The sequence below is a fragment of the Salarias fasciatus genome, assembly GCF_902148845.1.
Source record: "Salarias fasciatus chromosome 23 unlocalized genomic scaffold, fSalaFa1.1 super_scaffold_20, whole genome shotgun sequence".
In the NCBI taxonomy this organism is placed as follows: Eukaryota; Metazoa; Chordata; class Actinopteri; order Blenniiformes; family Blenniidae; genus Salarias; species Salarias fasciatus.
Window position 1 is genome coordinate 13,545,893 of NW_021941230.1, and position 13,044 is coordinate 13,558,936.

Consider the following 13,044-nt stretch of genomic DNA (forward strand, 5'->3'; position numbering starts at 1 on the left):
ATGGAAGACTTTCAAAAGAGTAAAAGTGGCGAATTTCTTCACGGCGTGTGAAACGTGAGTGACTGTCGGATCTGTGCAGAGCTCTGAGTCTGTGTCTGGAAGTTATTCTTCAACTCTCCTTTGTGATTCTTGAGTTGGACCTCGTGTGTTTTGCAGACACGCCTCCCCCGGCGCCGTGGGAACCGGGTCACCGTCGGCCATGTCTGAACGCGCGCCCGACGCCCGGTCCGACGCGCCGAGGCTTCTCGCTTTGGTGCGCGAGCGTTTAGATCCGTCTGTCAGAGGCATCAAAGACGCATTATGTTCACTGTGGAAGTCGCCGCCGCCGTTCGGAGCTGCTGGCGGCGCTTCAGACGGGAAGAAAGAAACATTTTAGGGGTTCAAGTGGCGGCGCGTCGGCGTGCGGCTCCTCAGTTTTAAGGCGTCTCTTCACACGAGCCCGACTATTTCAATTAGACATTGGCTTTTTGTGCTTCACTTGTGAGTGGGTGTGTGTGTGTGTGTGTGTGCCAGGCCCAGAGCCAGGTGTGTGTGTTTCTAATCCCTCCCCCTCATCTGGTAGGTGTGCTGTATAGATTGAACCGCAGCAGGATTAGCCCGGCTCTCTCCGGTAATACAACCAATGTTCCACCTGTTTAAATAACAGACCAAACATTCCTCTGATGGCTCCACGCTGCTCTGGAAATATAAGATGTGTGTGTTTGTGTGTGTGTTTGTCTCAGTGGTTCAGTCCTCTGTGTGCAGTGAGTCCCAGAGCAATGTGAGCTTTCATTTAGAGAGTTACACTGAGCTGCAGTGTGTGTGTGTGTGTGTTCGGTTCAAGATTCCCATCACCTGTTGTTTGTTTACTGATGTAGTTTTGTAATCCTCTGCTTGACTGACCAATCATAACAGCGCGGCGTCACCCAGATGCTTCAGGTTGACAGCGGTAATAGAGTTTGAACGCAATCAGCAGCCGCCGGTCCTCCAGTCGGACTGTTTTTTTTTTAACCCTCATCTTCAGGAGAAGCGTTTGATTGCAGTGCGGCCGTCCCCGACACAAGGTCCGCAACCTTTCTGGCCCGGAGGCCTCTGATTACCTCCCCACGTTTGATTTGACAAAACATCACAGGAAAGAAACCAACAAGGGAGCAGGGAGGCCGAGAATCAGCTGTTGAGTCGCCGTACTGGAGCGACTCCCGGCCTCACTCCGACATCGCGATCATCAATATTCACATTTTCCACAGCTGAGGAATAAAGCGGCGTCCGTGTTGGTATGTTTCCATACAGCCTGGAGCTGCATCTTTCCTCCTTGTCGAGGCGACCTGTAATCACAGTTAGCTTCAAGACGGCCTCGTCTCTTGATTGATTGGCGTTTCTAACGGGATGTCACGGATATGAGGAGCCGGGCTTCCGCTCAGCCGGTGACACACTTCACCTCTCTGTACCTGCTCGCTGTCGGTATTCATCACGCTTTATAGCCGTGGAGAAAGCCTTTCTCTCCACCCCCGGCGCCGCTCTCTGTCGGATGAACGCCGTTTAATCCGTACGCGGAGCAGAAACCAGTCTTCGTCACCGCGAAACTCAGCCGGCGAGAAACAACGGCGGGTCGGGAATCAAGTGTTTGCTTCAGTTGACCATAAGCTGCAGTTCGAATGATTTCAGCTCCCGTCATCAATACCCACCTCAAATCAGCCTGTGAGGAGGAGGAGGATGAGGAGGAAGAGGAGGAGGAGGAGGATTATTCTCTGTGATTCAGGTTTTAGCTCTGGAAAAAAAACAGCACATGTCTAAAATAGTCTTTATAAACCTGCACTTTAGTGAGGATAGTGTGAGTCAGACGGTGTGTGTGTTGAGAGATATATGTGTGTGTGTGTGTGTGATGATTGGGTTCCCATACTACTGTCAGGATCCTGCGCTCTCCTTCTGAATTATGCATCTCTCGTTCAAAGAACGAATGAAGAAGAGCATGAGAGGGAGAAAACGGAGGGTGGGGGGGCGTCTTAAGATAAATGACAACAGCACAAAAGCATCTCAATAGGCTGGTGCCTCGCACACACACACACACACACACACACACACACACTGGCAGACAGCGATGAGAGAGGAGAAGAAAAATCGGTTGATTAGTACCAGCGGATGGAAAAGGGAAGTGTGTATGTTTGTTTGTGAGAGTGTGTGTGTCTGTGTGTATGCGTGTGTGTGTGTGTGTGTGTGTGTGTGTGTGTGAGAGAGATGCTTATGTAAAGGTTGGAGGCTTCAGTGGGACTCGTGTGCAGTAGCCATCCAGTAAAGAAAGGTGGCAGTGTTCATCCTCTAACCGAAAGGCAGTGTGTGAGCGTGTGTTCCACTTATGGTGATATGTGTGTGTGTTTTCAAAGAAGGGCATCTTAAAGTGTGTGTTGCATCTTGGTGTGTGTTTTCATTCTCATTTCTCTATAATCTCCCTGTAGGGTCCTTAGAGGTCTTCCTGGATGAATGAGTGAATTCTTATGAAGCATGAAATGACTCAGCTCTTTATTCGTGGTTACCACAGAGATAAGCTATGCTAACCTGCCGCTGCAGCTAGCCATCGGCCACCTAATGTGGCGCAGGACCAGTTATGGCGAGCCTGTTCGGTGCCGATGCCAGATAAGACTGAGGACATCCTCAGAACATCCAGAAAGTTCTTTTTAAATATTCTGCATGTTTGCTAATTTCTTTACTTAATGTGTTTGGTGGTGCTGGCCGTGAAAGACGTTCAACATGGCTGCCATATTTTCAAGATGGCAGCCATTTTTCCTCACAAAATGACGTATTGGGAACTTTCTTGCCAAATTTCATGCTTGTATCACATTTTGCACTGTTACTTTTGAGCAAAACCACAAACAAGTGGCCCATATGGCGGCCATCTTGAAAAAATGGCCACCATATTTATTTATTATTTATTCATTTTTTTCGTGGCTAGTACTGTCTCCTGAAGAAATGACCTCTAACGGACATTCATGTCAAATTTCATGCTTGCATCTGCACGATCAAACCCAAAGTCATCGGCTCTAACCTGTAGTAGGTCGTCGTCTCGGATGGGTGTGGGTGGACGCGCGCTTGCCTGTCTTTTCGTTTCAGCTGGATGTGCTTCGTCTGCCGCCGCGACCGCATGTATGGTAACGTTTGGCGAGTGCGAGCCTGAGGCTGTGTGAGCAGGCGAGAATACACACCGACACAGTGTTTATCTCTCGCCGCGCTTCACGCTTGCTATTGTACATGGCTTTCATGTATGTCATGGTTATCGCTACGGCTGGCTTACCTCACGCGCACGCACACGCACGCACACACACGTGTGTGTGTGTGTGTGTCTTATGGAAATGAGACAAAGGGGTCACATTATTCAGCCGTCGCTGCTCGCAGGTCCATATCAATGTCCCCGTATGGACGCAGCAGGAGAAATCAGGCGGTTTGTTTTCCGGCATGCTAATCAGTGTCAAGACGGACGTGTAAACACACCGGGAGCCGAGCGAGGCCACGCTCCGCCAAGAGAGCTCGTCTGGGCTGCAGCTGAGCACGTGGATTTCCCACCACGGCCTGCCTTCATGCAGAGAGGCTGAATGCTTGTCCACCGCGTCTCTAATATTAGCTCCGTGTTCGTTGAAAACGTTGTACTGAGCTGAAAGCAAATGAATCTGAATCGGTTTTTAGAAAACGTGAAATTCACAGATTAATTCCATTTCAGTAGACTCACGTGTGTGTAATTTGACGCCAGTGGCATTGCCTTGGGTGGTGGTTGTGTTTTGACTCAATACGCCACCTTGTGGTGGGTGTTTGTATTGCAGGGCCACGTTGGAAAAACGGCAGAGCGTCGGTGACTTCGTCAGGATTGTCTTCCTGGGCCTCAAAAGGTCCGGTTTCCTGTACTTGAACTTGTTCCAAATGAAGCGATCTGTGCTTCGTTCTGCTGATAGCTGGTGTTTGACAGAGCGATGAGTGGAATCGGCGGGACGGCCTTCATCAGCATCACTCCCCGCCTCTGTCAGCCGCAGAAAAAAAAATAAACTCCGCAGAAGCAAATCATCATCACCCTCCACGCGTTAAAAGGAGCTGTTGTTGTTGTTCATGAGGGATAAATCATTTTGGAGACGAGCTCGCCGCCTCGTCTTTGTGTGTGTTTGTGTGTGTGTGTGTGTGTGAGTGTGCGAGCACATCACATTACGCTCCAAGACTTCTGCTTTGATTGATGCTGTCAGTGAGTTTGGAGAAAGAAACGGCGGCTCGGGAGGGAAGGCGATAAGGAGGGAGAGAGGGAAGCAGATAAAGAAGAGAGAAAGAGCTCCAGAAGCATCCATCAGCCGCCGCAATCAGATTGTTTTCTCGCCGCTCCGTCTTTTCCTTTCTCTCTCTCTTCTTTGCATCTGCCAGCCCCTCGATTCCTCATCCTCCCCGTGCACGAATACAGTTGACGGATCTGCCGTGCGCGGCGTTGGCCGGGCGTCAGGAGGATATTGAATCACGGCGGGCCGAGGTGAGAGGCGGCGTCGCCACGTGATGGATGATACGGATCCGTCCGACCTCCCCTCTGCCGCTTATTGTTTCCCCGTGCGGGCGCGCGCGCGGCACGAGCACGCACACGTGCGCTCCCCCTGCGTGTTTAATTGACGTTCTGGACTCCTCCGTTGTTTTATTTCTGTCCCTCGTTCCATTGCGGTTATTGCTTTTCATTAAGTGGTCATTTCCTTCGCCGGCACCATCTAATGAGAGCGTCACGCCGCCACGCGCCCATTTATCAAACCACGCAGCCCTGGTGGTGTGACCAAGAGTACACACACACACACACACACACACACCTTCCTTCCTCTATCTGCCATCATGTCCCTGTCTCAATTAGGATTGTTTGTCGTCCCTCCTGCCCTCCATCCCCTGTTCATTTGGCCGCCCCCGTCTCTTCCGGGCCGCCTCATCGTGGCAGCCGTGACATTGTGTTTGACAGCTTCTCATTCTCGCGTCAGATCTCATTTGACTGTTAATTTCGTACACGCGCGTGCGCCTCGCCGCCTCTGAACCCGGCGCTCGGCAGCGGGTCACTTTTTTTTCCCCCCCTCCTCGAAAGTTATTGTGCTGCTAAAGAGGCGTCTGCACTGTGAGGGCTTAGAGAGCGGCTGAGCCGTGAATCCACACACACACACACACACACACACACACACACACACACACACTCACACACGCACACATCTGCATAGCTTGGCAGAATGAAGCAGGTTGCATCCTCACTGCTGGCAGGATAAATCGCATAAAAGCCTGGCTGTGATGGAGGCTCAGAGGAGACGCTGTAGAGGCTGATGTGCGTTTCCAGCCTGTTGGTATGAAAGGCTTCACATCCAGGAGAGCGTGTTCCTTTCAGCTCGTCTGCATGTGACATGTTTAATGCCTCGTTCTCACGTGGCGCGTGTCTCTTTCAGCTGGTGGCGGTGTTCCAGGAAGCGCCGTACGGCCGGACGGACAGTCCCAGGGAGAGCCTGTCCAACGGGTTCTCCAGCGACGCCCCGAGTCCAGAGCCGCTGCACTACTACTCCCACCTGCAGTACCAGGAGCCCAGCGGGGGGGAGATCGAGGTCAACGAGGCCAGCCTCAAAGCCAGTACGTCATCCGTCCGTCCATCATCCACCCACACATCCATTCATCCGTCTATCCATCCGTCATCGATCCATTCACCCATTCATCCATCCATCCATTCCTCCTTCCGTCCATCTTTCATTGATCCATCCTTCCATCCATCGCCCACTCCACCATCCGTCCATCCATCATCCACCCGTCATTGTTTGAACCATCCATCCATCCATCCGTCACCCACTCATCCATCCGTCATCCACTCACATCCATTCATCCATCCATCCTTCCGTCATCGATCCATCCTTCCATCAATTCCATCCATCCATCCATCACCCACTCCTCCATCCATCCATCATCCATCCTTCAGCGATCCATCCATCCATGCATCCTTCCATCCGTCATCCACCCACACATTCATCCATCCAGCCATCCTTCCCTCCTTCCATCTGTCACCCATCCATCCATCCACCTATTCATACATTACCAATCCTCCATCCATCCATCCATCCATCCATTCATCCATCCATCCATCCATTCAATCAGTCTCATCATGAGTGGGCTGTACCTTTAAAACAGTGCCATATTAACCTTTAAATTTAAAATTTAATGTTTTTCTTTGCTATGTTGCAGAGCGTACGTCACCGAACAATTACAACCAAAATGACAAGAATCTCGACATGAAATCAAATGTAATGATGAAAATGCAGTGAAATGTCCCAAAAAACTGGTGCATTATGGGCGTTTTTACAGACAGCATGGCTTTAAAGCTAATGCTAAACGCTAGCTTTCATGGTGGCGTCGCTGGTTTCTCCTGTGGCCCTGCGTTGGACACTCCTGGTGACTTTTTTATGATTAAGTGGGGAGAAAAAGTTGACCCAGATTTATTTACTTGTAGGCCTGCATTAGATCGATCCATGGACTTTTTGATTACAGCTCAAAGTTGCGCCACGTTGAGAAACATTCAGTTCAGGACAGATTGCAGATCTCCAAGAAAAACCTGTGGGACAAAGTTAAAAAAAAAAAAAAACACCTGAGAAATGGAAACCGTCCTCAATCAACACATTTTTCATGGATGTGAGACAGCAGTGCAATGCGCTGAGAGGTGTGTGTGTTTGTGTGATGCAAAGCGAACGTACTGCACAAAGAGAAAGTTGATAGCGTGTGAAAACAGACGGCATGTCGACGCAGCGTCTCTTTCTTTCCTTTACGTTCCTGTTTTCACACGTCAGTCATCGTGAGAGCCACCAAGTCTGTTTTTTTTTTAAATCTTGTGGATTAAAGAGAGCTTCAGTAAAAGTGTAAATTACACATCTGGTAGAGTTGCTGATGAACCTCAGTTTGGACGGAAAACACTCGAAACACGAGAACATGAAATCTCCTCACTGTCTACTGAGTTGATGGCAAAATGTAATTTCTGCCCTCGATTGGCTCAAAGCCATCGAGTTTGTGTGTTGCTGCAGTTTTGTTCTTGATATTGCAGCGATAACTCAGGTGTGACAGCGAGCTCTCAGACAAGCCAGAGTTGATGAGTGAGCTCGGTAAAAGTGACGAAAGTTGACCCTGATAGGAGCTGACAGCTGACTCCGTTCACTACTGGTTCAAAATATCATCCGAACGGCGATGTGGAGCGAGTGAGATGTCAGTAGGAGGACGTGTGGACCTGCTTTCACAAAATGTGGGCTGACGAATCCCAGAATATCCTTGAAAAACTGTTTTAATATGCAAAGTGTCATCCTGCTGTTCTGAATCATTTATCTCCTCTTCTTCTTTTTTTTTTTTTTTTTATCCGTCTCCACTCGGCTGTGATACTCGGCCTCCTCGTTCAGAGATACATCGTAACATGAAGTCTGTTTACTCCAACCATGAAAGTCAAGTTGTCCCCGCAGATTAATACGCTCGCCGTTGCTCGGCTAGTCCTGTAATATGACTTCTTACCATAAGATGGCGTCACGAGTCCCTTGGAGGCTCGAGAATGGCCAAACACGGCCACCTTAAATCCTGAAAACTCTCCTCTGCTGTGGATTAGAGAGAAACTCTTGAGACCTGAGGGCCCGCTTCAGGAAAAATCTGTTTTTCTGAATGAAGTCCGAGCTCACGGACAGTTTAAAATCCACTCCTGGCGAGGTTTTGGAACTTCAGTGAGTTGGCGGAGGAGGATTGATCCTTTCCCCGGGCTGGTGTGTGTGTGTGTGTGTGTGTGTGCAGAGTGTGTGCACGCGTGCTCTGTGCTGGCGATGATGTGCGATGTCGCCAACAGCAGCGTTATCCTGTACTACACCCGCATGCATTGGGGAAAATGAAAGTGGGGAAGTTAGTGGGTCACGGTGCATCGACAGCAGGAGCATCATAACAGGAGTGTTCAGTCAGAAGCCTGCGGGGGCCTCGGGGGAAATCCGAGCTCAGTCTGGGCTCAGACTGTTCAGGCTGCAGACATATTTCACTGTCCCTCATGGAAAGCGGAGTTTCTGTGTCGTCCTGAACCTCAGTTTGATTATTTTTTGAATGAACGATGAAAGAAGGTGAATGAGGGCCGCCCCGTCGCCTCCGTTCATTCCCCTCTCTCCATCTGTTGGCTGCTAAAAAGAACAGTGCGCCGTCCCTCGTCCCGCGTGCACCTCGTGGTCCATCATCTGCCTCCTGCTCTCCTATTCAGCCTCCGCCACCTGTCGTCCAGGACCTCCACCCCGTCGCCCGGCCCCGCCCTCTCGCTCTCTGCGTGGCTCCCACCTCTGACCAGATTAGCCCCGTAGCCTGTTAGCATGCTCAAGATGCAGCCAAGCGTGTGCGGGCTGATCCCGCCCCGTCTTTAACCCAGCGGGACCCGGTCCTCCCCCCCCCCCCCCCCCCCCCCCCCGGTCCTGATCCCCACCACCCAGCCGGCTCCCCGCCCAGTTCAACCCTGACTAACCCGGTTATGAAGTGACCCCGTGACGCCCCTCACACACTGCCAGACTGATGCAATAAAGGCTGCTTTTGTCATCTGGACATGCAAGAGTAGGCACACACACACACACACACACACACACACACACACACACAAAAAGAAGCTCCATGCAAGTTAAACAACCACTTGCACCCGAATGGGTGAGAGGAGAGAGAGTGTGTGTGTGTGTGTTTGCTCAGCTGGGTGTTGGGTTTCACGGAGCTGTGTTTCTCACTGGGTTTCGTGGGACTCGAGCCGGGGGACCTCACTCGGACCCTCTCCGGTGTCCAGCAACTCGATCTCCCGGCATCAATCTGCGCCGACACAGCGCGTGAGGTTTTACCGAAGCGACAATGTAACACAGCGATCTCCCCAGGCGTGACGAAGATCCCGAGACGGTGTCTTGCTGCTCCGGGATCTGTAATTAATGGGACATGTGGAGCAGGCCTCTCTCTCTCCTCCGGTTTTCAGTCAGGACACACACAACACTGTTGGAAGATGAAGATTCGAACCGGCCTCGTTTGCCCCTTTATTGACATGACATGTTTTTCTGAAGGACCTCGCCACAGCTAGGTGACGGCGCTTTAGCTAGTATTAGTAGTGCTAGTATTTAGCTAGTAGTTCTGATGATAAGACCAAACATCCTGCCGGACGTGAATCCTTTTATCAGCAAATCGTGTAAACTGTGGTCACTAGGACAATTAGATTACTGCAAACCACCTGAAAGGTTTAATCAGACTATTACCTTAATCTCGTTCTCACAATAATCTGGTTTTGTGTGTGTGTGTGTGTCTATATGTGTGTGTGTGTGTGTGTGTGAGATGGCAGTGAGTGGCGCTGGACGGGACCACAAGTCATCCAGTAATCAGTCAGGCGTCGGAGTGTTTGTGTGTCAGGTCGGCCCGCTTGTTTGAACGGGGTGATTGGACTCCACACTGCCCCAGTGGGATGATTAGACCTGCATTGATCGCCCCCTGCACTTCACACGCACACACACACACACACACACACACACACACACACACACACACACTTGGAGGAAGAGAGTCCTTATCGCTTCATCCCACCGGCAGCCTGAGCCGGGCCGCTCCATCGATCGCCAGAGAAAACAAGACCACCCCGGCCTGAGGTTTCAAAACACACACAAACATGAGTGTACGCACAGGTGAAGGGCCGCCGCCGCCGACTCCCGACGGTCCGCCTGGAACGCGCCGCTTCCTCGTTTCTATCCGACTGTAAAACTGGAGGAAACTCCCGGAACAATCGGAGCGTTCCCGCAGTTCAGTCGGCCTCTCCACGGCTCTCTAATTCCTCACGTCTCAACGGGAAGATGGAGGAAGTGTGCCGCTCGGGTGTGATGAGTGTGTGTCGCGGTTTTCTCCTTGAAGTGGACCTCCAGATGATACAGTAGGCGGAGTCTGTTTAAAGTCTTCAGTCATCTCCCGAAACTAAAATACGTCCAACTTGTTGAGATTCTGTCTCTTTCCTTTTTTTATTTTTTATTTTGCTTTAGAAGTGAGGCTGCACTTTCATGTCAGAAAGCGCAGGAGAAGTTCACTTCATGTTGCCGAAAGGGCAAAAAACCTGTTAGTTTACCATCTGCTGGGCGGCAGATGCCACGCCGCCGTCCTTCTTCACCGCCTTCACAGAGGATTCAAGTTTTATACTTCTGGTCAAAAAGCACTTTTTATCACGATAACTCCAGCTCGGTTGGCTGAAATCTTTCATATTTTTTTCCCATGAAGTCAATAAAATAATCAGATGAAGATATCCTGCATCTCTTCTCTTGAATCCCGTCGGCTTGGATCAGAAATCCTTCTGAGGCGTCCAAACGGCGGCTGACCTGAGGGAGTCACGACTGTCACTCCCATCAATGCCTCTGACCCCCGCTGACGCCGCCTGACCCTCCCGGGGCCGCCGCGGGTCAGAGGTCAACGCCGGCGACCCTCAGGCTCCCTCACATCTCCGGGCTGGGCCCGAGGAATCTAAGTGGCGCGAGGATTGATGGGGTCAGACGAGACCCGGGTGGATCGAGGAGGAGGATTTATGAGGCTGACCGCCGGCTAATGGAGCCTGACTGTGACCGTGGAGCCACGCCGCAAAGTGCCACTATTGACATTGTGGTGAAGTCGAACCGTGTGTGTGTGTGTGTGTGTGAGAGAGAGAGAGAGAGAGACTGAGATTTTCTCAATGATGTACCTCATTTCGCAAATCCATTACTGCGTCTTTGGAAACCGTTTGATCAGTTTGGGTGTAAAATCTCCGCGATGCAGCCTGGAACACCGCCGTCGGCGAGCTGAAGGTGTTTCGGTGCCTAATGTTCCCGTCGTCCTTCCAGTTGGACTCACTTCTTTGTTTTTTTTTTTGCCGTTTAAAAAAAAAAAAAAAAAAAAAAAAGTAAAATCTGATTCCCAGCATTGTGTGTGTGCAGTGTGTGAACCTGTCATTGGGTGTAACCAGCTTCTATACACGGCTGCTCTAAAGTTGGAAACTTTACCAGTACATGTGCAGGTCTGGAAGCACTTCAGAACAAGGTTATTTTCTGTGGTTTCATGGTTTAAATGAACGTGTGCGTCAGACCCTCATGCTGAGTTGATGGATGCTGCAGCCCAGTAATGTTGAAAATAACAGAGCAGTTCAGATGAAACAATCCCCGCAGTTATTCAGCCTCCCCCGTGAAATATTCACACATTTCAAATGTTGTTCTGTTCTAACAGCTTGAAAATGCCTCAAAATATGTGTCAGTGTAGTGAAAACTTTGGTTGTCCTATTTATTTTTGATTAGGAACTAATCTTAACCCAGTTCGAGCGAAGGCTCTCATTTAGAGAACTAGAATTAATCAAGACCCAAAAGCATTTAGACCCAGTCCAAGATGTAGTTCGTACTCGGTGCAGAAAAAATATATAAGCCAGAACAGACAACAGATTTTTCTTGTGCTTGAACTTAAAGCAGAAAATCCAGACAATGAATACCAGTCAGTTTACAACGCAGTTCAAACCAGTCATAAACCAGTTAAATCCGGTTTAAAACCCAGTTCAAACCAGTCATAAACCAGTTAAATCCGGTTTAAAACCCAGTTCAAACCAGTCATAAACCAGTTAAATCCGGTTTAAAACCCAGTTCAAACCAGTCATAAACCAGTTAAATCCGGTTTAAAACCCAGTTCAAACTGTTATAACTCAGTTTAATCCAGTTTTGAAACCCAATTCAAACTAGTCATAAACCAGATTGATCCAGTTTAAACCAGACTAGTCTAGTTCAGCCCAGTCAGGAAAATGAGAATTTGGTTTTATTCCACTGCAGGAACCAGCAGCCATTTATTTGTACTTTGCACCAGATTTCTGTGGCATTAAAATAATCTTTGAATAAATTTGATCTGCCGTGTAAACAGACGCCGACGTCCTGCTCTGTGATTTTACCTGCACGCGTTTCGTCGCGCCGCTTCCACCGTCCCCGTCTTGCTGCGTCTGCAGACGCCTTCCCTTCCTCTCACAGCAAAGACACATATGAGACGGTGTGACCTAGTTTAGATGCTCGCAAACCCAACAGATAGTCAGACACGGAGAAATAAAGAGAAGCACTGATACTGTGGAGGCTTTTTTTTCTTCTTTTTTTTCCCCCTCCCCTGATGTCTTTTGATGCAAGCTGAGAAATGTTATTGTTTTCCTCTGGTTGTTTCTCTGTTAAATCGAAAGACATTTCATTACAGCAAATCACACCGTTTCCTGTTCGGCTTCACAGGAATTGAGCTTTTCTGAATAAGATGAGACGACATTGTGTTTATTCCCCCAGTTCAGTCAAAATAAAAGTGAAGGAAAACTTGAGTTCTTATCAAAAGAAGCAAACATCTTGAAGCTTTTTGTACTTTTTGTGCTCTTTATTTATTTATTTTTTAAATTTAAAGTTCTGGCGTTTGCGACGGTGAGTCAGCGTGACTATTTTCCGGCTCCGGCAGTTAGTGGAGGTGGAGTGAAGGTGTGAAACACTGACAGATGGAGGACGGGACCGGGCTGACACCTCCTCCGTCGGGGGAGGAACTGATGACTCCTGATGATTATTAGAAATGATGACGGCGAGCCCGAACACGGGACGGGAACAGCCGAACATGTGGTCCACCGTATCCGCTTTGCGTGCGACGGCCATTTTTCATCTGCCTTCAGTCACTAACCACACACATACTCACACTGCGACCCCGCCCCTCCTCCTCCTCCTCACCCCCCCCTTGCTCTCTCCATTCTGACCACGTTAGACCAGGACCCTGTCGCTGACCCTCCAAAGAGAGATTGATGACGGGAAAGCGGAGAGTTTTGTTTGCCTTCCCTTTCCGTGTCTCTCGGTTATTGGAGGTTTTCACCCTCCTCCTTCTCTGTCACCATCTCTCGGCTCTCCCCTTCACTTTCCGTTGATCTCACTCTCTGCCTCCTCTCCTCTTTATTTTCTCCTCCGTCGAGTCGGATTTGAGAAACGCCCCGCTCCGGGCTCCACTTCCACAAATACCCGCCTGCTCCCGTTCGGGCTGGAAATTAAAGGCGAGAGGCGGCTTGAAGGTCCAAATTAGCTT

General features: G+C 49.8%; 1 protein-coding gene across 5 annotated transcripts in view; it reads left to right on the forward strand.

Moving 5' to 3' along the window:
- Positions 1 to 13,044, forward strand: part of LOC115384101 (partitioning defective 3 homolog B-like) — a 99,396-nt gene that overhangs the window by 13,710 nt on the left and 72,642 nt on the right. For all 5 annotated transcript variants that reach the window (XM_030086400.1, XM_030086402.1, XM_030086403.1 and 2 more), the window contains exon 4: positions 5,409 to 5,586. In XM_030086400.1, the coding sequence (XP_029942260.1) occupies positions 5,409 to 5,586 (178 nt within the window). The remainder of the gene's footprint in view (positions 1 to 5,408; positions 5,587 to 13,044) is intronic.